Source organism: Glossina fuscipes, unplaced genomic scaffold (genome assembly GCF_014805625.2).
Source record: "Glossina fuscipes isolate IAEA_lab_2018 unplaced genomic scaffold, Yale_Gfus_2 2, whole genome shotgun sequence".
Taxonomy (NCBI): Eukaryota; Metazoa; Arthropoda; class Insecta; order Diptera; family Glossinidae; genus Glossina; species Glossina fuscipes.
In genome coordinates, this window is record NW_023998416.1 from 15,386,537 (window position 1) to 15,414,504 (window position 27,968).

Genomic DNA, 27,968 nt, shown 5'->3' on the forward strand with positions numbered 1-27,968 from the left:
TAAACAGAATTCGTTTTTTTTTTTTGTTTGTCAATGCGAAAGTGTACGAAGCTCAGAACTTGTAGGCATCCGCCATAGAAACTAAGTGCGTTCTAATGTTATACATCCACACACACATAACCATCTCATGTTTTTCACATGTGAGTTGAACTCACTACTTAATGTGAAAATTTGCTGTGAATGAAATTAAAAAAGCAACAAGTTAATCAGATTTAAAATATCTTTTTTTTTTTTTTTATATTTGAAAATAAAATTATATATATATTTTATTATATAATTTATATATAAATTATATATAAATTATATATATGTATATGTATTACATATGTATGTAGCTGAACAAATTTATCCTTTTTATATATAGTTTATTATGCCTGGACACACACACATACAAACATATGTATATGCATATATACATTTGATGTGTATATTTAAATGTTCTTCTAAGCAATATATGGATAGAAACAAACACCAATAAACTATTGCTATTTATTGAAATATTTACATAGGCATTTTATGTTATAATATTCATATGTGTTTTTAATATGTTTGTTGATTAAAACTAAAGTTAAATAATCAAACAACATCTCTTGGAATGATATTATAATTAATCACAGAATCATATACTTATTTTTTGCCTTTTTTTTTTTCTTTTTTTTTTTTTTTGTTAAGTATATGTTTAAAGTAGTTTTTTTTTTTTTTTTTCATTTCTTCTAGCATGTATTCCTGTGCAATTGCGAACAATGGCTTATATATTGTGTATTTTCGAGTAACATACAAATATAAATAAATTATTTATATAACTCTTGTATGGTGTCGTATATGTAAATTGATAAAAGGTGCGCTATTTTCAAAAAGAACTCATTTTTTGTTGTCTTTTTTTTTTTTTGTTTTGTTGTTTGCTTCTAGAAAGGATAAATTTTATATAAATTTTCAAATCTATACAAATTTCGATATATAAAATATCCTTAGATATATGTGCATGTATATACGCATACACATATACACACACACGCGCATGCATGCGTATATATGTTTAATAAGTTGATTTTAATTTTCGTTTATTATTACTGTGTGCCCTACAACGATAGCTAGTTGACTTTGTGTGTGATAGGATGAAAGTAAAGAAGGCAGAGATTTTAAGAATTGTTATATAGTTCTTCTGCGTTTATGCGCAATGTATGCAAAATATTTGTATATTTCTGATTTGAGTGTTTAAAAAATCCATTTACAATTTTTCATGTATAGTGTGATTCATTCGTGAAGTGCGAACAATAATATTAGTAATGATGAACACCGGCGATATTTGTGTTGATACTTTATTAAATTGTTAATTAGCTAGTTGTTGTTGGTGTTGTTGTTCTGTGAAAGATTATAGCACTTAGTGAGTGAATAGTGAATAGTGAATAGTGAATAGTGAAAATGAAAAACGAGCTTTTAGCCAAGGCTTATATAATTTTGATTTTTGTGCTATATTTTTAAAATTACTCATCATTGCTTTTCTGTTTTTCGCTGACGCAAAACGATCGTATGAATCGCTTCGAATAATTTTATTCATAATATTTTCGTTTAATGCTAAATTTACGTATTATTTGTGAGTAAGTACTTTCCTTTTTTCGGCTAAATGGGTTTCTGTCACGAATTCAACTTAAGTAAATATTATATTAATTTCAATTAATTAAAATACATATTATTTAGTTTTTATAGTTGTTTCTAAGCTATATATACCTTTTTTAAAAAATTAATTTATCTATGCCTTTAAATATCCGTGTTGATAACATTTTTTTCTTTTTTTTTTCTTTTTTTAAATTAAATTAATTAATTATTTTAAAATTAATTAATAAGCTTTTAAATACATACATATAATACATTTTGTACAAAAACAAATTAAGTATTAACAAAGACGGATGGTTAAGTAATTAGTAAATAACAATAATATTTGCTTATATATACAACAATATTTGCATATATAAGTATACAATACATATGTGTATACATATATATAGATATATATATGCGTATATATGTTTATATATACAAAGGTATTCTTATAGATCGAACTATAGTGTGAGATTTCCTTAGACTTGAATCGCCTCCCTGATCGTTGATCGATATATCGAATCAGATTATAATAAAATATTCTTCCAAAAAAGAGGAGCATATCGATGCCAGACACATTCGCATGTTGATGCATTTTGAAAGCATTAGTAAAAAATACAGTAAATACGGTATTCATGTAATTATTAGTATAAACAATTTTTTTTTTTTTGGTGTTTAGTAAATACGAAAACAAAATCCCAAGGTGAGGACAGATTACTTAAATCAGTTTCATTTAATTATGCGATAATATTCAAACCCAATTTGCTATCATACTTAATATATTCCAATAGACAATCCATTAATAATGCACAATCTACTGCCTTTAACCCTAACCTTGTCAGGTGGGCTTTTGAAGCTCACTTGAACTTAAATTTTTTGATTTCGTATCAAATTTTCAAAAGTATTTCCTTAACTAGGTTAACTAAAAAAAAAAAATAACTGTAAATTTGTAGGTATCACTTAGTCATGATATCAAAATCAACCTTTTCGTTTAGACAGTCACAGAGTCGTAAAGCAAGCCCTTATCTTGGACAGGAAGGTCCCAAAAAAAATTGGGATGATTAGGGTTAATGCCGTTTTCTGTTCATTATTAGTCAATTTTTAACCTTTTTCTATTTGGGTATTATTCCTTATCATAGGACGTAAACTATTGTCCACTATATAGCAATCGCGGTAGTCTTCATTCCTACCTTAAGATTGCATCGTCAGATACCAAAGACACATTTCAACAAATATATCTATAAATATTTTTATATACCCCTTTGTATATAAAATACACTTTCACATGTACAATTATACATATATATACTTTTTGTATATACAATATATATATGTATAGATATAGATGTATAAGTTACCCCAATTTCTATTGAAACACCGACATTATCTTGTATTCACCTTAGGATTCATCGCTGACGTTTACTATTTCAAATAAATTTTTCCTTTATGGTAACAATTACACGAAACTTTTAAAAAAAAACTTATCACTTAAGTGAGTACATTTTTTGAGTAAATCACAGTCCGATATTTGCTGTAGTCTTTAGGACATTTACTTGCATGAATCGCTTTTATTATTAAATTAACCGAAAAATAGGTGGGTGTAGGTATAGGCTGGTACGGCAAGTCAATTAAATATCCTAAGCTTCTCGGTAACTGAATTACAAAATATTTATATGCTCGCTTAAAAAAAGCATATAAGAGATAATGCCCAAAGCAGTCGACAAAAACCTCCACGATCTCCACGCGCGTACCGTAGCGTTGGTACACTTCATTCAATTTTCGCAGATTAATTCAATTTCCAATTTCAAATGTTATTAAAATAAAGTTATACTTCCAAAAAATGGTATTTTTTGAAAAAAAAATTTTTGTTTTTTTTAATTTAAGATCTTGTGAATGACTTTCGCAAAACTAATTAAAGTAATGTGAACAACTATCAGTAGACTCAGAACGCAACGGCTAGTACTGCACAATAAGTGCAAACAAATTGAAATGGGAGCAGAAAAAATTTCCTGAGAGGACGATAGGAGTACGACGCCATAATCCTTTTTTATATATTACATTAACGTTAAGAATTTTAGATTAAATCAAATCAGATTAAAGGCAAAGCAAAAGTAAATTAGTTGAGAAGAGGAAAGAATACAAAGGACGGGAGATAGTTCTGCAAAAAGACTTGATGGTATCAATTTCAAGGGCATTGAGGCTCACACATCTATAGATCATTGAAATTTATTTTTAAATGGTTATCTCGAGCACAACAGCATTTTTGCCTTTAGAAGTTAGAAATTTCCCAGAGAGATTAGTAACTTCACAATAGTAAAATATTTACAGTTGTAAACGAGATGGTTGTCCTGGTGCAATGAAGGGATTAGTGCTATGAGAAGTTCTAGTTGTAACTGCAGGCAATTCTGGAGATAAGGGTTTAGTGACCCCTGCCACCCATTCGGCATCGAAAGGATCATTTGTAGCGGGTACAGCGGTTAAAGATCGCGTACGTCCTGACACTGACAAAACTGGCGCTCGTTTAGCAACAGCTGGCGATGTACTTTTTACTACTTGGCCCAACCATTGGTCAGCTTTTGGCAGTGCTGCTTCCGTTAGAGCTACGCTTTCTGTACTAGTTGGAAAAGTTGGGGAACAAACGGCAACAGGCGAAAGAGAAATTGTATGCGGCGCTATTTTCGCAGTGGGCGTTACAACGCCAACACTGAAACTGCTAATACTATCATTAGAAATTGCCGCTGGAGAAGAAACCGCTTCCTCTGCTTGCTTATTGCCAGCAAGAAAGTTCTTATTAACGCTTAAGCTATTGAAACTGAGATCATCTGTGGTACTTGGTGAAGCCATTAAAACAGCATCAGTTTGGGATAATAAACTCAATCCTTTGCTAAGTTCTTGACATAATTGATTTACTGTGTCAGCTGTGGTCGCAACGTTGTCTAATTCTACTTGACCTAACTTAGCTGGCGATACTTCCGGAATAGGCGATACAGTGCGATTCGGAGTTGCTAAGCCCAGGTTTGTGCCTGAGGCGGCATTAAGGAATGCTTTCTGACGCTCGGCATTGGACGGAAGATCATTGATTCTCAATGACATTTGACGCTTGAAGGGCGACTGACTACCAATTGTGCTAAAAGCTCGAAACGAGCCTTGGCGCTCGAGCATCGTTGGTGTGGCATGGGGACGTTCGATCGCAAATGGATTAAAGGGTTTCGGTTGAGGTTTCACAATTGCCGAAGGCATATCAATTCCCCTTTCATTGTTAGTAAACATTTCCGTCATTGTTTGCTGACGAAACGATCCATTGCGTGTAAACGTTGAGTTTTTCGTATCAAACGTCATAGTGACGCTAGTAACACCATCGCGACGTTGCTTACGCTCTAAGCAAACGGCAAATGCACATCCAACGGCATGCGATAGACGTTCACCGGAATCCTTAATTGCTAAAAATCCATGACACATCCAGCGACGCGTGGTCCCGTCCCGGCAGATGTAACTAAAACCGCGTTCGTGATTGCGATCAGGAGCACAAAAGCTGACTTTCTCTATAGTTTGATCGACTATTAAGCCCTTAGTCTCATCATCTACAACCCGCAAACCATCACCACTCACATGAAGTAGGCCACGTACCGGACGTCGACGAGAATTCTGTAAATAAAATTTCCATTCAATACTAATGCATTAACTGAACTATCAAAGCTATTAATAAGATTGTTTTTAATTGAATTTATAACGACTTACACGCAAAACCTTGAGTGCTTCCTCACAAACTTGCATGCCACGTGACTCGAAAACCTCAACACAGCCTAAGTACTTTACAGCAAAGGAACAAGTGGCCGTACGGACAGCCTCCTCATCAGCTTGCCATTGATGAGGCTTTGAAGATTCAGGAACACGATCTTTTCTTCGACGAAATGAATCACGAAAGGACCGTCGCAAACGATCCATTTTCTTCGGAGATCTTTTACGAAAACGGAATGATGCTGACTTCTATAAAGCAAAATTTAAGATAGAAATCATAGTACACATATATATATATATATATATATTCTTATATCATAAGAAAAAAGCAAGTGCCGCTTAGTTCGAATTAACGAATAGAAAAGAAAAATATTCACATCTTTGTATCTCTGGCTAGGCACCATTGCCATTAGCAAGATGGAGAGTTCAGAAAATTTCGCAAAACATATACAAGTGACCTTAGAACACATTAATTGTAAATGTCGTTTGTGTGAATGTTGAACAATGGTTTACATTGTTGTGATGTGAATAAGAATATTTTGTAATAAATACTTACCACATTTTTTATATCGCCGAACTTTCCACGAGTAAATCCGTGTTCTACATCTTCGTGCGCGTGCGATGATGTATTTCCCATATCGATGACCTATATATGGCGCGAATCTTTCATAAAAAACAATTTTTTTTTTCTTCGCTTTTTCGCTTTTTCGCTTTCCCTGAACTTTCAATTTATTATAATATTACGGACATGTGCTCGCCTTACTTGACTCATACAATTTCAACAAATTTTCCACCGATTGCGAAGAATCACTTGGAATAAACGTTTAATTTACACACATACCTATGTACACTCATACATAAACTATATAAAACTATATTTTCCGCGTTTTCGATGTTATACTTGATGTTGTTATTGTTGCTTCTTTTTTTTGTTGTTGTTGTTAATTTAGCTAATCGAATTGATTCATTGATTGATTCTCTTACGTTAAATTGCGATTTATTGAAATATTTGTTTGATTTGACAGTAATTCAATTAAAAATCAATATATTTGTAAACAAACTGAAATTTGATGACGTCGTTATGACAATTATTGCTTATGTCATGAGATTGCTTTCACAAGAACTGCGTGTCGAAAAAGACTTTCTAGTTAAAGTGAAGTAAAATTCTAGCATTTTTGCTCACGTACGTACGTACGTTAACCTCGTGTGTTGGATACATTTTTTTTTTTTTTTTTTTAAGTAAACAAAGCCATATAGAAAATTAAGACCGGTTTATGATTACTAAGCCAAGTTGTTATAAATTCGCTTATTTATTTAACATTTTTATTTCTTTCTTTTACTTACTTATCACATATACGATTAATTTTTGAAATTTTCTACCGATTTATATAAGAAATTTCAAAAATCCTGAGAAACGTAAATGTAAAGCTATTTAATTTTCGATTTTATTCATTTATTTATTCATTTATTTATTTATTTTTTTTGACACCAAATTTTTGCGATGGCTTTCATATTCGAAATAGTATATTATTCATCGATATAAGTATATAGCAAACAGCGAGCAGATGAATATAAGCGAAAGCTTAAAAATCAAGGTAAAAAATTTTAAGCAAAACAAATGAAACGTGGTCGAAATGGATGTGACCCACCATTAACTACCTTCCACCACTTCGTTCAATACAGTTATTCTGATAATGATTTTTCAAAACAAGATCTCTTATGAGAAGTGATTCCCTCCGTGATATTTTCAATAGTGTTTCTTCTTGCGCCAAAACATGTCACTGTAATCAAATTGCCTAAAATTATGCGACAGACAGACGGACAGACAAGCTCTGTTCGATTCAGGAAGTGATTCGGAATTCATCGGCATAATAAAAGATAGGTCTGTTGTAAGTCCTTCTGGGTGTTACATACATTCACACAAACTTAATATAAACTTGTACCGCAAATGGCATATGGTATCAAAATAAACTATGCTTGTCTTGTTGCTTGTTGTATAATTTTAAAATAAAGTCCTTACAAACATGCTTTAGGAGCGTAGGCAAACTTATGAGAGACATTGAATGAAAAAAACAATGCAAAAATTATCTCAATTCATCGCCATAGCATTTAAATAAATATTTGGCAACAAATAATTCCCCTTTGGCGAATTCCTATGAGGCGAATATAATTTTTCGATTTACATAGAGCTTTCCCTTTTTTGTAATCGCATGCTGGACATGAAGGTCCTTTGCCTTAAAGCAACAATTATATCCTTTTTTTATTGCATACATTTCGTGTGGTTACAAAGGCGCTTCAACTCACGAACTTATTACTACAGTCAGTGATATAAAGAACCAGCCTATCGGTGTATAACAAAAAACTCTATGAAAATTTGATTGCCACGGCACTTGTCGGAATTCCGGTGTAAAAGGCCAATTGAATTTAATCACATTATATTACGAATAGTATAGTCTTGTATAGTGATTATCAAAAGAGGTATACAATGTATTCTTATACCCTACACGAATTGTTGTACAAGAGCGTATTAAGTTTGTGCGTATTAAGTATATAACACCCAGAAGGAGTTAACATAGATCAACTGTGTATTATTCAAGCTTGTCTGTCCGTTTGTCCGTCCTTTTTATCTGTGTTCAGTTTACAGGTCACAATTTTTACGATACCTTGACGAAATTTAGCACACTGACCTGCCTTAGCCCAACAATAATTCAATTCACAATTAGTGTCTAAGTTGATATAAGCATGTCTGTCTGTCTGTCCGTCTTGCTTTCTTATGTTTATCTTACATGACGCAATTTTTGAAATATCTTGATGGGATTTGGTACACCGACCGGTTTTGCTCCACGGGCGAATGCTATTGAAAACAGCATCGGATTCGAGGGCTAAAACAAAAAGACCTTACGAGTTATCCCGAGTAGTTGGCAGTCAGCATGTTAAGAGAGTAATTTTAATCGATAAGAGGAAAGAAGAACTTCAAATGCTCAACACCATCTAAATAACCCTATATATGTATAAGTGGGTTGCATAAAAGGTGAGAGAACAGCGTTTATAAAATCTTACATAATTGTTCTAACCAGTGAAAAAACTACTACATACATTAAGGTCCAATTATAAGTGACTTACATATAAGTCAATACGACGTAACTAGAACCAAAAATAAAACTTAGTGAAACTATTTGGCCCACGTTCTTATATACGTTTTTATGGCTTCAATTAAAATTTCGTGCAAATTAATTCCTACGTCAGTATAACAGTTTTCTTTTTTTTGCTTTGAGCGAATTCGATTAGCTTTTCTGTTCGTATATCCACCACTACAGGTTGGAGGTATAATCATTTTGTAAAATGTTTGCAACACTCAAAAGGATTCTCTGGAAATGTTGTAAAGCGCGTACACTCTTGACGAATATCAAATTCTTATTCGTTTTAATCGCTCCGATCGTAGCGTGTATAATGTATATTCTCCTGATCGCAAAAATGATAACACATGTGTTTCTAAAAGCCAAAAACTTGAGCGCTGTGTTCGTTACTTAAAACAACAGATACAACGATAAAATTTCCATATATGGAAAGGAATGATCCAATAGTATCCTATAGTAGAAAGATGCTATAGTAGAAATATATAAAAAAACCGCCACGCCTAACCGATATTATAGAATATGAAAATAAAGTTTTCTTCCTATTTCTCCTTTTATTCGAGTGTAAGAGATTCGGTTACAGCCGAACGGGATTGTTTTATTTGTTATACGTCCATCATACTGATTTTGTCAAAACTATTGCATCAGCTTGAAGAAAGCTTCAACGACTCCTCAAAGTATATTTATGTTCTTGACCAGCGGCGAATTCTAAATTAACCATGTCCGTCCGTCTTTATAACATCTGTTGTTAATGTTCTCCCGCGTAACCTAAACGTAAAGATATCGGCTTCCAATTTGAAATAACCCTGAGAAATTTTTGCACAGCGACTGATATTGAATACAGACGAAATCGGTTGAAGGACACTCTCACAATATCTCTAATTGCAAAAGCAAAAGAAAATTGTTTTTTTTTTTTGGCCGGTTACTTATAAAGTAGAGCAGATATAACGAGAAAATTTGTATTTATATGGAAAATATCGGTCTCGCCTGCTTAATGCAATACTAAAATAGCATTCGTATATCAATACGTTTGTAACAACGAAAGAGAAGTTTTAGAAAGCTTATGACATGTACATATTAGTGATTAGTATCGAATGTGAATCGCTCCAGACATGTTTGGCAATCCATCTGTCCATAGGTCCTTCAATTGCGGTGGCAAACGTATTCATGATCGCAAAACTTGGAATGTCTACTTGAGATAAACGATATAAATTTCTACTTTTACTTTAAAAAAATAGAAAAGTCAGCCAACCGCGCCCAACATTATAATTTTTTTCCTTTTTTTTTGAGACTTTTTTTAAAATAAGGGTAATGAGTGCAAAAAATTCGATGACAGCCTAAGATATTTTTCGTACCTCTTTAGTTTTGACTCTCATTTTGATATTACGGCTGAGCGGATAGTTTCACAAAGTATACGTAATCATAACGAAAGCTAAACGCAAGCTCTTGCTTCAACATTTTAAGGACTACTTATTTATAAAATTGTATTAAAACCGTAATGAGAACGAAAAATTTTTAATGCTTCCGTTTTTTTTCTCACGTTCTGCAAAGAAAAAAAAAACCTCTACAGTGTTATTGAGAAGTAAGCGTGTGCATGTGTTTTCTGAAACAACCCAAGTTAACTATTGACAGGATATTCACGTTTACTTTATCAACCACCACTTTATAATGCGTACCTACTATAGCGTATAGCTAGATGTATGCAAGAATACAACATCCAGAGAAGGTATGAAAATAAAAAAAAAAAAAAAGTAAATAAAGGAAAAATGCATTTTTTTTCTTTGCTTTTTAACATTTGCCTCTAAATTCACACACAATTCTCTCTATACGGTTTTTGTTTTTAATTCTCCAAGTTCTTTTAAAAGTGGAATAAAGCCATCGCGTAAGAAACGTAGTTTATAAAATACTTTTTTGTTTTTTTTTTTTTTGTTTTTTTCGAGACCTTCATGCATATGTGAACAACTGCTAGGATATAAAGGAATTTTCTAATGCGGTCTTCATTCTCTTAGCTTAATTTTATGTTGTGTATGTATGTGTTTATTGAATTAAAACATGGGAATAAAATCTTAACAATAGAAGATATTGTTTCACGGGTGATCTGCACTTAATTTACATACATTTCATCTAAATAAATGATTTCATATTTCAATGAATGAAGAGCATCACAATAACAATTGACTCACAATACATCTCTGGGTCAATCTTAAAACAATTCTCATTGCTTTTGAACTGAGAAAAGATAAATTTCTTAAGATGATCACACGATATAAGTAAACAAAAAATTACTTGATATGATTATTTTCCACAAATATAAGCTTCTTATGCGATCTGATAAACATTTGTAGCAAGTTCCAAAGCAAATTTTACTATTAGACATTTCGAAGATCGATCGCGAGCCGTTAATTAACTATTCTCAAAATTAAGACCGAAGGTAGGCAAATATAAAGATAGACGAGCAGTCGTGCGAACGGACGGATGTGGGGAACTTACTTGAAATCTTACACTTTCGAAATAATTATAAACACTTCAATACGTCTCCGCTAGCTTTTTCCATCAATTAGAAATGCAAGACCGAAGAGTGGCACGTATTCTTATAATGTTCCTCTCAATATATTATTGACAAATTGCCTGTATTGGCAAAGGATATCTATTTGCGCAGTCTGCGCTGGAACCGTAAAATTCGTCTTCAATACTCACGACACAGACCACTTCACGCTAATAAAGTCATCTATTCTAAGAAGCAGACAAATAATGCCATGTGTAACTTTCTTTCATAAGCTTCTGAATGGCATATGTGTCTCCAAGTTATTGCTATTCAAAGTAAACACAGTGGTTAACAAGGCCTTTTTCGGATATGTAATACAATTCGCTAGAGAACAAACTACGGTAGCAATTGTCGTATCCGAAGAATCTGGAAGCAATACAATAAGAACTATAACGTAATTGATTTTAGCGCGAGTTGTTCTATTGTAAAGCCGAGGATCATTGAGCACTTTGACACTCTATAGTAGATGACTTTTTCTGTCTTTGTTGACCATCAGCTGAACCTTTCTGTAGCTGATGGTTGCACTTCGCGCACTTCGGTTCGTTCTCTGCAGGTTACACACAGATGGTCCGTCTGTCGGTCAGAGGCGCAAAGGAAAAAAAATTGATGACAAAGGCATGTCAAATAGCAAATGGGCACGGATGTCGTTAACCTTTCCGCGACAGGTTTCATAGATATAAGGAAGTCAATTGGTGCATCACAGCGCCTGGTGCCTTAAAAACACAACCATTTCTGATATTATTTTGTACATTGCCAGCATACATTGCTAAGTACAATTCAGTTGCGGCGACGCGAAAGGCGGCAGACTACGGTACTAATGTGTCGTTCCGGAAGGCTTAAAGAAAATCCCATTTGGGCGTCCAAAATTCGGCGCAAGACCGGTATTGCCTTCTCTCTTTCCCGAGGCTCCCAAGAGATCGTAATTTCTCAATTTTCTATATTAATGTAGAAAGGATTGTTTTTAATTTTTTTAAGAGCAAATATAATTTTTATGGAAATCGTTTTTAGTAGGATGTAGCACACGCGTGTTTATGTGCAAAGGAATACTTGTATGCTTTGAACTTTTGCATGCATTTAAATACCTTTAGACATCTGCCGGTTTACAACTTTCAAAAAAATGCTGGCTTACGTACATCGTAGGTATAGAATTTGAAGCGCAAGTAAATTGTAAAATATGCTCACAGCTCCCAACTTTAGAACTCAAATAATGCGTTAAACATAATATGATTGTATATATGTGGATATCCTGTCAGTCACATTATAATACAGTAATTGACACTATTCGTCATTACTACTCCACACCGTATTTATTATATATATAAAATATATATATATACATTATATACTTAGTAAGACCTGTTAAGGTATGTGCACTTGTTTATATATATATAAAATATATATTAATATATTGTATATATATTGTCGATTTAATTAGACTCTAAATAGGTCTAAATAGGTCGACTAAAACTAATTCAACGCTTCAATATGTTATTCTTCCGTTTAGATTTTATTTACATTTTCAACCCTTGTTAAGAGCTTATATTGTAAATCCAACGAATTCTCTTTTATTAGATTTCTCTAACTTTCAATTGTATCTAAAGGAAGGAAGGCAAACGCTCTGCACTAGAAGAATATGACGATGTTGTCATATGCGCGTGCATTTTTATGCAGTGCATTCTGCATATGTCATTATGTCTCTACACATGTAATTTAAAAAAAAAAAGAAACATCTGTTATACCAGGTACGTCTATGTTTATTGACATATACAAATGGATATATGTATATATATATGTTTTTCTGTGAGAATTCTTACTGAGATGTAAGCAATTATATTAAGTAAGTGCTGGCGTTTGAAACAACAACAAAAAATCTATTGTCATGGTTGCAAACATGACATGGAAACTAATCGAAGACACAGGCTAAAAATCATTTCAGGCCTCTTCTGCAACTTTTTAGACTTTCTGTGCTTTGCCTCGTATGAAATTCAGCCAAACAAGCAACTTCTCTGTATGGATTTATAGAAATTCCAGCGTGAAATTCAAAGCTTCGTTCTGTTCTGTTATGTTTAACACTTTGTATTCCTCATTTTTTTTTTTTTTTACCCTCAACTAACCCCTTAACACGTTCACGAACAGTAAAGAGTTCAATGCAGAGGTGCAAAAAATGGCAGTCAATTTAATTTAAAATTAGTTATGCTATTCGAAATCTGATTGAATACATTTTCTAGAGGTAGTTAAAATATCATACTGTAATCGATAGAGGTAACAAATGCTATAGCATTCAGGACAATGTAGATCAATTTTTCAACTGGGATTACATAAACGCTATAGCATTCATATAAGAAAAAATATGAAAGAAATAAAATTTACAGATTTAAAGGCGCCTTAAGTAAGTTTACAGGTATGGGATAACCTAAAGAATCAATTGATCAATAATTTAAGAACCCCAAGGATTATAAAAAATTAGATGCAAAATAATTGGCTTTAAGTTGTAGCATTCGCCTCACAATCAAAATGACTGCTATAACATTCACGTCGTGTTCACGAACGAGTGAACGAATGTTCTTAAAAGGCCTAAAAAAAAAATGATCCAAATAAAAAGTCATATTGAAATGCCCGAAATACGATACATTTAGTACTTGAGAGGAAAAAAAAACGCTTAATAATTTTAAGTAAGGCAAGGCCTAGTCTACCTTAACATAGAGATTAGTGCAAGAAAAACGATATCGAGCCGGACTCGAGTGAACGGGGGAGGGGATTAAACAGTGAAGATGAGCAAAACCCATATGCCCTGTGAGGAGGAATACACAGCAACTGATTAGTGGAAGATTGCAATGCTCGTTGTGATGAATTAAAAGAAAAAAAAAAATGTCGTACCGCCTTTTATTTTCTTTTACCTAAATACATGGGAAAATACGAAAGAGCAATTTAACTTAAATTTCACCTGAAACCTTCACCTTAATTAAAAATCTTTGTAAATAAGCATTAAACGAACGAGCAAAGAAACCTGACCCGAATATAACGCAGATCAGCTCTATATATATATATATATATATATATGCATTCCTTTTTTTTTTGCTTCGCGGTATATATTTAAATAATGCAATGAACGCAATATCTTATGCGCCGGTTAATGGGCATAAAGCCATAATCCCAATAAAACGGAAACTTAGTGATTTAGCTTAGTAATAGCATGTATAATGGAGATAATAACGATTATGGTTACCTCAGACGCGAGTATTTTGCCCATATAATAACCGTAAGACGTATTTAATAGAGATACAATTGAAACATAACATCATCATCATCAGACTTTGGTGGCGAGTATAAAAATGAAATGTTTATCTTAAATATTTATTTTGCTTATCAAATGATACTTCAACGACACGTACATACATGCATGTATTTACAAATGTATGCAGACGGATACAAACACATATTCTTAAATTTTTTCGTTGTACTCTAGAATATTGTTATCTAATACACATTTATTAAGAATGACATCTATCTGGAAATCTTGGTTCACAAGATGGTGATGTTTTTTTTTTTTCTTTTTAACAAATTACATTTACAAACCGATCCATGTATACGATCACATACATTTGTATCGTTTAATATGCGCATTCAGATTGATAACATTATAAATTATAAGCACCTTTGTTATATCGTGCAAGTACAAATCTAGATGTGCACACACGTACACGCGATAGGACTGTTTTGCATTTGTTATCTTTGTTAAAGTTTCAGTGTCTTGCAGGTAGTAAATAGTAGAAAAAATGCGTCTAAATAAATACTTCCTCTCTCTCTGTTTCATTGCCAAACAATTCAATGGTATCTCGAAGCGGATTTGGTCGGTTCCCTCGATGTTTGCGTTGGCGTGGAAGAAAGCGTGGACAACCTATATCGTAGAGAATATTATATGTACATACTACCGTTCAATGCAAAAGCTTACAAGAAACCTTCAATCTGTTCAGATTTGAAAAAAACGCTTCAAAAAAACACCAAATTATATTCGGCTTGATATAAAATTTCAATATGCATTAATGGTTTATAGAGTGAAAAGAAATTTCGCTCGGTATACGGCGCAGCAAACACTGTTGTAAACATCATCTATCATATATTGCATATAAGTAATATCGTCATTTTATAAAATTAAAGAAGACTTCGTAAGTATTTATATGAAATCTTCTTCGATTCCTTGCATTATTATACCCTACATCGCTTGTGGTATAGAATATACTAAGTTTGTGCGAATGTATAAAACAGCCAGGAGGATTTGACTTTCTTGTATAAAACGCCCAGGAGGATTTCACTTTCTGAATTGATCAAAGCTTATCTGTCCGTCTGTCTGTCCATGTTTTTTTGTATGTTTAATGTGCAGCCGTGTTTTGGGGTCCAAGGAGAAACGTGTATGGGAACACTTCCCATATAACACTTTATTTTGAAAAGTCTCTATATGACTAGCTGTACTAAGCGGAGTGATGTGGGATATTTCATGGTTGGCCACATTTCGCTATAATGTGTTTATTTGTTTTTACATATGTACAGCTCTTCTTAAAATTTATTGACTAATTAATCTGCAATTTTTCATCTTATTAATGAAAATTTTGCGATCAAATTAAAGGGTCAAGCGCACGGTTCCTATTCGTCGGTAAATAGATTCACTTATTTACGCTGATTGGAAATATGTATATGATCTGCAGGATCTCAGGTGCAAATTTCAGTGAATTAGATAAGAAAGATAAGAAATCTAGTAAACTTTAAAAAGCAGATATAAACTCGGGACGGTACTTAGCGAGAAATATCCCACCATATTAATATGACAAACAAACAAAAAAAAGAAAAATAGTTCGACTTTTAGTTGATTGGGGATCTTACAGTTTTCCCCTGTGAGAATCATGACTGTCAAATCAGTTTGGGTAGGTTCAAATCTCAGCGCAGTAAAGCATACTTGGTCACAACTAAAGCGTGTCAATCAGTAAGGGCATAGCGCTTACCGCGTGGGGACGCTCCCTGGAAGCAGAGGCTATTCCATATCACTTCCTCACTTTTTACCATTTTCTGACAGTCACCGTGTTACACTAATAGGCGGCCGGCACAACCATCGCCCTGAAGCGAGTAAGGCTAACTCTACCAACTAAGACGTCCTACTACTCTTTAAATGCCAGATTATGAAAATGAATATGGGCATCCTTGCCCTATAGAAAGGGCGAAGCTGCTGAGGGATCAGCTCTCCTTATGTTACCTGATCGTGGAAGTCCGTTGTTGATAGCTTTACAAGCTACCAAAATTAAAATAAAATATTAACGCTATTACAACTGAATTCCATGTCAGGTAAATTGACAGACTATATTGAAACCTTCCTATGAAAATTACGTAATTGTCTTCGACTATTACTATTATTGTTCAGTTCGAGAAATAAACTCTAAGGCTAAAGTCTTAAAGCACTAACAACTAAAACTGCCGTGTTTATTAAAAAGTGTGACACATGTCAGATTCGAACCCACAACCGTTAAGTTATCGGTCGAGACAATTTGCCTACCTAAACTGGCGAGATGTCTTCGATTAAAAATAATCTTATACGGGTATATAGATAGGCGGATGAACGCAGGGCTTTAATTACCTAAACTTGCTTGTATACATGCGGTGAATATTCTACGGATAAAAGTAACAGCATGGTAAAATGGATAGTGAACGCAGATGGTTTATATGTCATATGGATGGAGAAGCATTCTTGCCTGCATGTATGTAAAAAATTAAACTTAAGAACTAAAAATCGCTAATGTTGTAAATATCAGAAAGCATTTCAGCCACTCAGAATCATCCTTTAACGGAGGAAAGGAGTAAAGGATTTCTTATCCGTTGAAAAGTATATATGCGGGTATACAAATGCACCTGCCCGAATGCCAACAGTTTTAACATCTCTATGACCAAACTTCGCAATGAAAAAAGCATGTATGAGAATTATGTGCAAAACAAATTAATTGGAAGCCGGGAACAAAATAAATAATGAATATTTGGTTATGACTTTGAAAGCGGAAATTATTTTCAAATTTTATAAATACTACTCAAAGCAAAGAAGGCACGAAGCAAACCAGTCTCTATCTTTACACACGGATGTATATGTGCACGAAATCGAAAATTGAAAATTAATTAGCTAAACGCTAATACTCTAGCAACAATAACGAAATGAAAGAATGCTGTGCAAACACCCACTTATAAACTTACACATGTTACATTAATGTACATAAAAGAAAAAAAAAAAAAGTTGTTAAACACATATGGATGTTATATGAGCGTGTGTATATATACAGATTAGTACATGTTATCTTAGAAGAAAAGAAGATAAAGATAAAGAAGAAGAAGAAGAATAAGAAGAAGAAAATGCACATACATATGTCTAGCGATATTTTATTCATATCGATCAAGCTACACACCTCATTTTATATAGTGGCATTTACTGCCAACTCGGCGACTGACTCTAAGCATTAAAATTCCAATGAATAGAAAAACTTGTTTTCGAAATAAATTTTGTTTGAATACTCGTTTAGTGTATTTTCTTTTCTTTTTTTTTTTATTTTTTATTTTTTTTCTTATTTATTAATTTTGTTTTCTACGTTCTTTATTAAAAAAATAAAACGAAAGAACACAACAAACAGCAGCAACAACAACAACAACAACAACATCGTGCAGAACTTTAAGTATCTTCTTCTATATATGTATGTTTGTATAAACAGTTATATATACATATCCAGATATTTCTGTATATGCGTACATATATACGTAAATTTGTAAATATATTGGTTTTGTATTCCATGCAACTTTATTATGAATTCACTTTTAACTCATTTTTATCGTTTGTTTCTTCTGTCTTTTCAACTAAACAGTTTACCATTTTACACTATATTACAGATTGTTTTTCGTTTCGCTTTGGCCGTGATTTACACATACATGCAAATGCGTTTATTGACGATGAACGATTACAATTTTTTTTCGCTTACTCACAGTTAATCCCAGAATAAACTTTTTTGTGGTTTCGAAGTTTATTATTATTATTATTATTGTTATTATTATTATTATTATTATTACTAACAATACTTATACACATATATATATACTGCATATACACTAAGAGTTGGTATTTTGTTAAAACCTCAATAATTATTTATATATATATGTATATACATATATATGAATATGTATGCGTGTGTGCATTTGTGAGTATAATTTTTGCGTTGAAATTATTTATCACTCACTTTATTAATTTTTCGCTTTTAAAAATAATTTTTTAAAACAAAAAAAAAAAAAAAACAAAGAAAAATTTTTGCACTCAATGCCGTCAATGAGTGTATCTATCTACCTCTATAGAATGATTGAATATACCCACAAGCTCTACTTTAGAACAAAACAGAACAGAACAGATAAAACGAATTTAAAAATTCATCAAATCAAAAAAAAAAAAAAAAAACCTAACGTTGTCGTAGAATCTCTACGGAGTATATGGTAGCGTATCCGTTATAGTACGTGCTCGACGTTCCGTATGTTTCAGCGGCTCAAATAACTCTACTGTACTATGATTACCAAACCGAACCCAAGCATTATGCATGAAAACGATTGAAGTAAACCAATACTTGTGCATACACGTACATACCTAAACAGACAGCTGTTAGGTTAAAAGGAAAAAAGACTCATGCTCGCATACACATCTGTGCAATAAATGTATACATATATATATATATATATATATAGAAGCGTTTATATAAATATATAAGTATTTTAGATACTAGTGGTGTTAGTGAAAATAATTCATTGTCTCTCTTTCTTTTTTAAAGATCAGTGTATGTGAAGAGAGTTTTTTAACTGATGCACTAAAAGGTAACTAACTCTGTTATATTAACAGCTAAAAATTTCTATAGCAATCCACACTACTAGGTCTATACACACTAAACACTATAGTATATATATATATATATATAATGAATGTAATGAAAAATGAAAAAGCTTAATAAACCAAAAAAGAAGAAAAAAAAAAAAAAGGAAAAAAATCGATTACCTAATTGAATTAACAACGGTTTACCACATGATTTAAATATGCTCAACTGTGGTTCTCTTTCTATGCAAACGTTCAGTTCTGTTTGCTTTTTTAACCCTACACTCAAATTACACACGCGTTCAAATCGTTAAGTGGTTCATAAGAATTGATAAACAATTAATGTAGGCTGCAAATGTTTCATTTTTAAGCGACGTCGCAAAAATCTAATAAGTAAATAAGAAATGATTGCATTTACTCTCGAGCCAATTTCGAACACCCCTAACGTAGAACTCAACAAAATTCACAATTACATATAGCGATTGATTTTGATGTGAGAAAAACCGCTTCTAAGAAATTTTAAGAAACAGGTAATCGGAATATTGAAAGCGGATAAGTTCTGTGTCTAAAATCAAATGAGAGAATAAGTAAAAAATTACCTTTATCCCTAGCTATGGTATTCATTCTCGAACAGATAGTCTATGTAGACCAAAGCAATAAATGCAAGGACAAAAGAGTAGGATGGGCCCTAGAACTGAAGTCGCTTTAATACAGTCAAATATTTTATTGATATTATGTTCTACAAGTACGTTTAAGTTTAAATAAGAGGATCCGAGAGCGACCTTTGTAATTAATGAAACTATGTTGATTTACGAACTATTGCATCGGACGATTTATCCAACAAATATGAAAACTTGATCTATATAATCAATCTAAAGATATGTCTATTTGTTTTCTAAAAATGTGAGAGATCATCAAAAGCAGACAACGCGGAATATATCCACTGAGATCGGTTCAGAACTAGGTGACTCATCTGTACAAACACTCAAGAATGGCAATTATTATCGGATGATGTATACTACAATCGTTGTATCGTCTAAGGAAGATTGACAGATGAACTGTTTTTGCGCCTTAAATCGATTAAGAGAGTTATTGTGAACCGATCAGTATAATAAACGGTGGCTTTACCTCAAGTCGTTCTGATTGTTGCATACATCCGCGCAAACTTAACTGCCCTTGTAGCACAAGTGGTATAGAGCATAAAAATGGCAAGTAGTGACTGAAAAATATAATGTACTCTGGGTTTCATTTGTCCGATAGTTACTATGTAAAAACAAATCTTGGAAGCTTTACATTTTATTCACAAATGTTTTCCAACGCCATTGGAAATGTACATTTTTTATTTCACTGTAGCAGATATATTCAATAGGATAGGTTTTCTTAAGTAGCATAGACTTTCAGCTATTTAATGAGTGCGTCTTGTCCGTCTTGGCTTTCTTTTTTAAACATGACCAATCATTCAGAAGACGTTCCCCGTACGTGGTGGTACATGGGGATAGCCAGAAAGAATTGGGATAACAAAGAAAGAGATACGGAGAGGTCACAATCGGATCCAATGACTGAACAGTCACTACGGCTATCATCAAACCGCATTTAGATGTGTATCAAGTGACTCTGATCAACTCGGCTGTACCGCAGTCCAATCTGGCAGTTTTTCTTTCTGGGGTGCCACGCAATAGGGAAATTGAAAAATAGAGGATCTTGTAAAATCCTTTTTAAAAGTCCCATAGGCGCCAATCGTCCAATTAATATGTCTACACTTAATAGTTATACCAACAGATCTAACCAGGGTCATCTTCTGATACGGCGTAATCAAATTATATAGTTTGTCTTGCTCGCAAGTAGCTTCATTTTTCCAACTTTTTGCTCTGTTTTCTTTTTATTTAATAAAAATTTAAGAAGCGAATCATTATAAATTCCCAAAAATATAATTCTCCCAAATAAAATCAAATTTACCTAAGGACACTCGCTTTTTAATTTAAATATATTTTTTAAGCTTACCGCAATTGATTAGACAATTCCAGACTCCTGCAAACATAAAGTGAATTATGTTAATTTACGTTTTGTGTGTTTATTAATTTAATGAGATACTTTCGAAATTATATAATTAAGATGAATTTGCTTAAATGAAATGAATTAGAATAATACACAAAACATACAAGATTCCAAAATTTAAATTCCTACATATCCTTATAAATCACTATGTACTATGTCTCATTATAACTGCAACTAGATTAGTCTTAGTAGAAAATTTACTCTGGGTATTTAAATGAAGAACCATGGGCCCTCATTTCAAGCGTATGTACGCAAGTCAAGCCAATAAAGGAAAGACGTTGAGAGAGTTGCAAATGTCATTTGATTATTGTGAAATTAATATGTCTCCACTTCGCCATCAATTTTACAAAAGTACAGTACTCAAGCCATTCATTTTAAAGACAATATACTTTTTAATCCCGTGAATATGATGGAGGATCAAAACACTTGCAACCGTATTCGGGCGTTGTCACCGGTTGCTAATCACTGAAGACTACTATATGTTTTTTGTTCTCATCGCACTTATGACTTTACGTCAAATTTGATATTTCGAAGTATCAGCTGCCATAAAACTCTGCAATATAAACTTTGTAATAAAACAAGTTTATTAAGTCATGATAAACGCAAGCAAGCAAATGCTTCTTCATTTGCGACATAACTGTGATATTGTTCCGAATACAGCTATTAGTCTAACATAATTTCTTTCTTTTCATGCCCATTATAGTAGCACTTGTTAGCATTAAGTCCACACATACGAATCACACACAGCCACACATAAATTTGTTCAGCCTAAATTTATTCGTAGCCTGAAAAGGTTTAATAATGATCGCCCCATGATTCTACTATTTGTTGATCTTTTTGCTCTTAAAGTTACAAGTATTTTTAAAAACTAAAATGCATAGCCCCAAGCCAAGTTGAAAAAGTAAACCTATAACCACTGAGAAATCGATGAAAAGCTGAAAGATCGAAAATACGATTATTGATGCCAATATTGATTTCAAATTTATTAAAAATATTAACCGGAAAAAAGTATTCCATCAAATGATAAAACACTTTTCAATTTTTAGATATATATTTCGGTTAATAGGTATCCAAAGTTCGTCCTATGGCATATATAAACTTCTACTTGCTTCGCTTATACATCGAAAACTTTGTCACTTGTTTCATTAATTTTTTACTTGTTTATTTTATGTATTAACGCAAACACAAAATCTACATTCGTGTCGAGGTTTTTTAAATAAACTTTTGCCAAAGCAATACAACACTATAATGAGGCGAAAGAGAGCGCTATATTTGGCTTTAATCGCACGTAATATCAAGCAAATACAAAGAAAACTTTAAAAAAAGAGTACAAACTTAACTCCTCTTAATTTTTTGCTCTTTTGTTTTAAATAAAAAGAAACTATGAACAACAAAAGAGAGAGAGAGAGAGAGAGAGAGAGAGAGAGAGAGGGAATATTTAACACCCATCGTATTATATGAAACTGAATCAGTTAGTAGATGAGTACAGCTTTTATGCCCAACTCTGGGCTCTGATATATTTTTCCTTTTTTCTGCCTTTTGCTAAGTTTGCTTTTTTAAGCGTTAATTAAGAAAATTTTTAAATATCTAATTCGATGCTAAGTAAACAACTTAAATAACAAACGACGGACACTGTATAATTGCTGGTGCTAAAATCAAAAAAAAAAAAAACACATACGAATCTTTTTAACTTTCAGATATGGAAATATAATCCAATGCGTTTTTGTATCAAAAGAAATTTCTTAAAACTTTTACTATCTCCTCCGACTCCTTTCACTCCTCTACTGCCTATACTGACTTTATACTGCATGTAAGATGAAATAGTAAGAAAATTGTTACTATTTATTTATCTTTCCTCGAATCTTTTTTATTAATTGTGGCCATTGATTAGTAATTTTCATTTTTTTTAAAAAAATTCAGACCAGCATTGCCAAGTAATCAGGAAATACCCGGTTACAGTTTAGCAATCATAAAAGTATAGTGGAAATGTTTAACAGATAAGCTTAGCTAAGTTGTAAGTAAGCATTATGGAGTGTCTCTAATGCGTCTTTGCGCAAAATTAATTTTAATAAAATGTTATTGAATGCGGTGGTGAATGCGATAATGAAGCCAACAAGACTACCATGCATATAGTATTCGAATTGTTCGAAACAAACTGAAAGTCTTCGTGTGATATATTTCACCGCAATTCAAGATAATATTTCATGCAATTTTAACTTTATATTAGTTTCGTTTCATTTATTCTTGTAACGCACTCACTACATTTACGATGTCAATATTACTTATTGCTTAACTTTTGACTTGTAACCATTAGCATAACATATCTTGACGTTACTCTATCAAAATCGTTTGATTTTTTTTTAAGACAAAGATACGTGAGAACGTTTGTTCAAAATGAAATAGTTTTGTGACCAATACTTAAGGATCACAGATTCATATTGTCCGTCATATTTGCTTAGTTGTTTATTTATTAGAAACTACATACCAGAATGACTCATAAAAAAATAAATAAGATCATTATAGTTGGGCAAGGCCTGCGGTTAGATACTCTACACCAATTCACCCAGCACAGTTATTCACTCGTTTTGGTAATGATACACCTAAAATGACATGCAAAGGCGCACTTCTTATGAAAACTCGCATACTGGAGGATGCCCAAGACATCGCATTGCATAATCCAAATTTAGCAAACTTAACTTACTTCCAAAAATTTTATTATTAGTCGTTGTTCGTTTAAAAAACTAGAAAATAGACCTATTTTTCATTCAAGGACTTGCTATGCTTACTGAAATTTAATAAAATAGCCCTCTGTGACCCATATTTCATACCGTTCATTTTTTTTTGCTAAATAGCTACTAGGGATGAATTTTCATCATAATCTATTTCTCTGAAGGTGCTACCATTCACGAGAAATTTTACCTATAGTGTAGTTCCATAAATAGACCCATAGGGTTCAAATTCGTTTCACTTTATTTTTATGTCAAATTACAATCATGGACAAATTTTCATTATAAAACATTCACGATTGGGAGTTTTTGGCATATAAAAGTTTATATTTCCTGAGAAATCTTATATGTGCTGATAGACCTAAACAGTAAAGATGATTCCTATATCAATTTGGTATTATAAACCAATTTTTACTATGAAATCTTAAAAATGATACTCTTTTTACCATATAAAGATTCTGTTTACGCAGAAACGGGTACAGGAGAGGGAATTCAAAAAATTGCGCTAGATGAGTCGATTTTTTATGCTCATTTAAAATGTCGAAGTCGAAGTGCGAGTTTTGAAAAACTGTACCGATCCGAACCATTTTCAATAGCGCTTGTCCATGAGCCAGAACACATCAATGTACTAAATTTAATCAAAATATCTTAAGAATTGCGTTGTGTTGATCGAACACACAGATGCATGGACAGGAATCAGAGATTGGACTGACAGAGACGCTTAGATTACGAATCGATCGGTATAATAAAAGGCACATCTATCAAAAGCCCTCCTGCGTGTTGCGTACGCCCACATAAACTTAATATACCCTGTACTACAAGTGATGTAAGATATAATAACATAAATACAAGTTAACTTAACCTAAACCTTAAAACACCTTAAACGTAGATCTGTGCTGGCAAAAGGAAGTTAAAGAAAAATAACAACAACACCAACGCTTGGCAACGACCAATAACGCAATGGATTAAGCAACGCATGTTTAACAAATCCATTCCGGCTTTATCGGGACTCGTATAAGAAAATAAAGTAAGAAAAGTTACTAATACTGCGTTCAAATTCTACAGGTAAAGCTCGGGAATGAAAATTTAGTTTACAACTTTACGTTTGATTTAATTCTTGCCTTATGGAAAACCGTATATCAATTTAAAAAACCGCTTAAGTCTCTTTAGGAGCTCGTCCTCAAATTGGAAAACGCCATACATAGAATGAGATACATAGATGAGTTTGTGAGACTATCTAGAAGATTGTATCTTTATAGAAACATACCTTTTAAAATATGTTCATCTACGATACATTATACACAGCGATATATATATACAAAGCGATCCTCGTTCCATCTTGCGATCTCTACAATTGTCTATGAGACATTCTTTCGACTTTTACAATGATATGATTTTAAATATCTTATATCCGGATGACTTATTCAAAAGTGGGCATGGTCTGGGAAATCTAACGCCACGTTAATGTTTCACATTCGTTTTGTGAGCCGCATCTAGTTTCTCGACAACAAGATTCTTCCTTTTTCTTTGGACATCAATTTCATTGCAGACAAAAACGGATAACTTTTCGTTCTCTACTTTTTTGAACAGATATTGAATTCTGTTCTTATTTTTAAAATCGCATTAACGGGGAAATCAGTGCAACAGTTTATTTGACTTTTTTTTCAAAGCGATATGTAAAGTAATAGAATAATAACATATAGTTAAGTACTAAAAAAAAAACACTTTTGTAAAATATTCAAAAATGGCAATACTGAAGCCGTTATCGAATCTTTAAAGCAAGAAGTTCTGCTGCGCACAATGTAACTGATCGACTTTTGAATTAAAAAGAAAAAAATGTCATTCAGTGTGAAAAGAGAATCAAAATTGCTGGAGTTATAATAATAAATGTCGTTTTTAAAATGACATGCTCCGAGAAAGGTACGCTTAACATTTGCTAGTTGATAATTGTGTTTAAAATGAAAAACAAAATGATTTTCTAACAATTTCACGGTGATTTCCATCCTTAAAGAGACAAAAGTCAAATGAGTTACATTTGCTGCTCAGTTAGTTAGCAAAGTAAAAATCATACTTTATTGAAAAATTCTCTTACTTCAACCCACATAAATGACATCTCATACTATGCCGAAAATATGATTCTCTTTCTTTATTTATTTATTTATTTTTTTTGTTTTTTTTTTTTTTTTTGGTAGTCATCATTTGCAATCGTAGGCGTATAATACGTTGAGAAGAATGATAGCTTTAAGTACCGTTATAAGATTATAAATACAATTAAGGGCAAAAAGTGCACATACATCTGAGGAGTTCTCTTTATTATGAAGAAGAATAAAGCAAAAAATCATCTACATTAACATTTGAGCAAAGAAAAATTTGCTTCATTAACAACAAAGAAGTTCTAATCATAAAACTAGTAGCGAATTTCAATTGTCACAACTAAGCCTAATCCAGATGATTGCATTTTTATGCTCTACTTCAGCTGTAGTACAGGGTCGTAGATCAAATTTTTATTCTAACGATCGATTCGGAATCACTTTTGGAATCGATCTAAGCTTATCTGTCCGTCCGTCTTGATTTCTTCTGTTTAACGTATCTGCCCCAACTTTTAGGATATTTTGATGAAAGATGGTACATCGAACGCTATTGAAAATGATTTGGATCGGTTCACTCTTTCGACTACTTCCCATACAACAGCTTGCTTTGAAAAGTGATTGTATGAATAATTATGTTATGCAAAGTGACGCAACGTATTTAAGGGTTGGCCAAGTTTCATGTTTTCACTTGTCATTTGCACAATTGTTAGTTCCGAATGATCGATCTCTAATATCGTTTATACTTACATATTATCGCGACTTAAACTCAATTAGGATTTTGCATTTTCCCTTTTGATATTTCGAACCAAAAAAATAGTTGGCAAAAGTCTACTAAAATAACCCAAGAGAATGCAAACTTCTACTATTCTTCTTATATTATTTTTTCGAGTCGAACCGCTTTTTGAATTAAACTTTCTTGTTATTAGATAATAAACCTTGACTTTATTTACTCAAACCACACCTCACACTTTTTTTTATTTTAACCCGTCCTTTTCACGATATAGAAATACTTCTGGGACTGTGTACATTTTGTTAAAATAAAGTGCAATTAAACGCTAAACTGCTTTGGTCTTATCTTCGAACCAGGTTCAAAGATATAATTGAAACAAAACAATAAACACTGGTCAACATAGACAGACAGAAGTATGCTAGTTTTACCTTTCCGTTGATATGTATCACCGAATATATAAGTATGTTAGTAACAGCGATTTGCATACAACAATTTGTTCGCTTGTCACACAGTCACAAGCGGCATTCCCACAAGATAAAAAAAAAGACACTAGGAAAGAGATGAAACCAAAACATACATTTCCCGATCGATTCTATTCATCAAAATTAAAATTGATCGTAAGCCATGCATGAATGGGCCCGTAGTTGCTATTAAACGAAAATCACTTGCAATTTTTAACAATATTTTCCAAATTTATACTAATATTTCTTGAAGTGAAGTGAAGTCGCAATCGTCATTGATTGCTTAACACGCCCACAACAAACAAAAGCGGTCTTTGCACATTTTTCCCACGCAATAGCTACTCCAAAACGCGAGTGCTTGTTTTCCTTTAGACAAAACATTGTACGTCTCTATCAGTATTTAAGCGATAGAGTGCGAAAACATTTAACAAGGTTTGAGAAAAAGACACAAAAATGAATATAAATGAAAGACAAAAAGAAAAAAAAAAAAATGCTTTATAAACGTAGTAAAATTATATGCAAATATTAAATTTACGCGCATATATAAAAGAATTCGCACCTATTCCTATTTGCGTGTGTGTGAATGTGGGTTTCATCATTTGAATAAATAGTAAATAAGGAAAAATCGATTTCCTTTATTTTTTGGGTAATAACATGTACATATATATGTAGATAGTCCCGCGTAGCGTTGACCCATATAACCGAAACGCTAATAATGATTTATGTCATCCTTTTCATATTTTTGCCAAATATTCTACGCTTATATTATTATATGCATTAATGCCGTACGAAATATGATGATTTAATATATAGTGCAACTAAATAACGCTCACATACATTTACGTCTAAATCCATATAAAGTTAATGTAATTAAGGATGGGAGTAGCTAATGTAATTCAATGCATGTACCATTTCGCGTAAATTTTTTTTTTTTTTTTTTTTTGTTTTTTTCTTCGTTTTTTTTCTATTTTTGCATTTATCACTTTCTTCATAGATATCGCATTATTATTTTCTAATTGT

General features: G+C 32.4%; 1 protein-coding gene across 2 annotated transcripts; it reads right to left on the reverse strand.

Moving 5' to 3' along the window:
* Positions 1 to 1,837: 1,837 nt before the first annotated feature.
* On the reverse strand, positions 1,838 to 27,889 carry LOC119632767 (protein numb). Of its 2 annotated transcripts, XM_038025834.1 has the most exons (4): positions 27,786 to 27,889; positions 20,888 to 20,914; positions 5,338 to 5,586; positions 1,838 to 5,244 (listed from the first exon to the last, which is right to left on the reverse strand). In XM_038025834.1, exons 3-4 carry the CDS (start codon positions 5,542 to 5,544, stop codon positions 3,922 to 3,924), a joined length of 1,530 nt encoding a protein of 509 aa, XP_037881762.1. In that variant the 5' UTR covers positions 5,545 to 5,586; positions 20,888 to 20,914; positions 27,786 to 27,889; the 3' UTR covers positions 1,838 to 3,921. The 2 variants fall into 2 exon arrangements, with proteins under 2 accessions (XP_037881762.1, XP_037881761.1); XM_038025833.1 differs by lacking the exons at positions 20,888 to 20,914; positions 27,786 to 27,889 and adding an exon at positions 5,894 to 7,169.
* Positions 27,890 to 27,968: the final 79 nt, after the last annotated feature.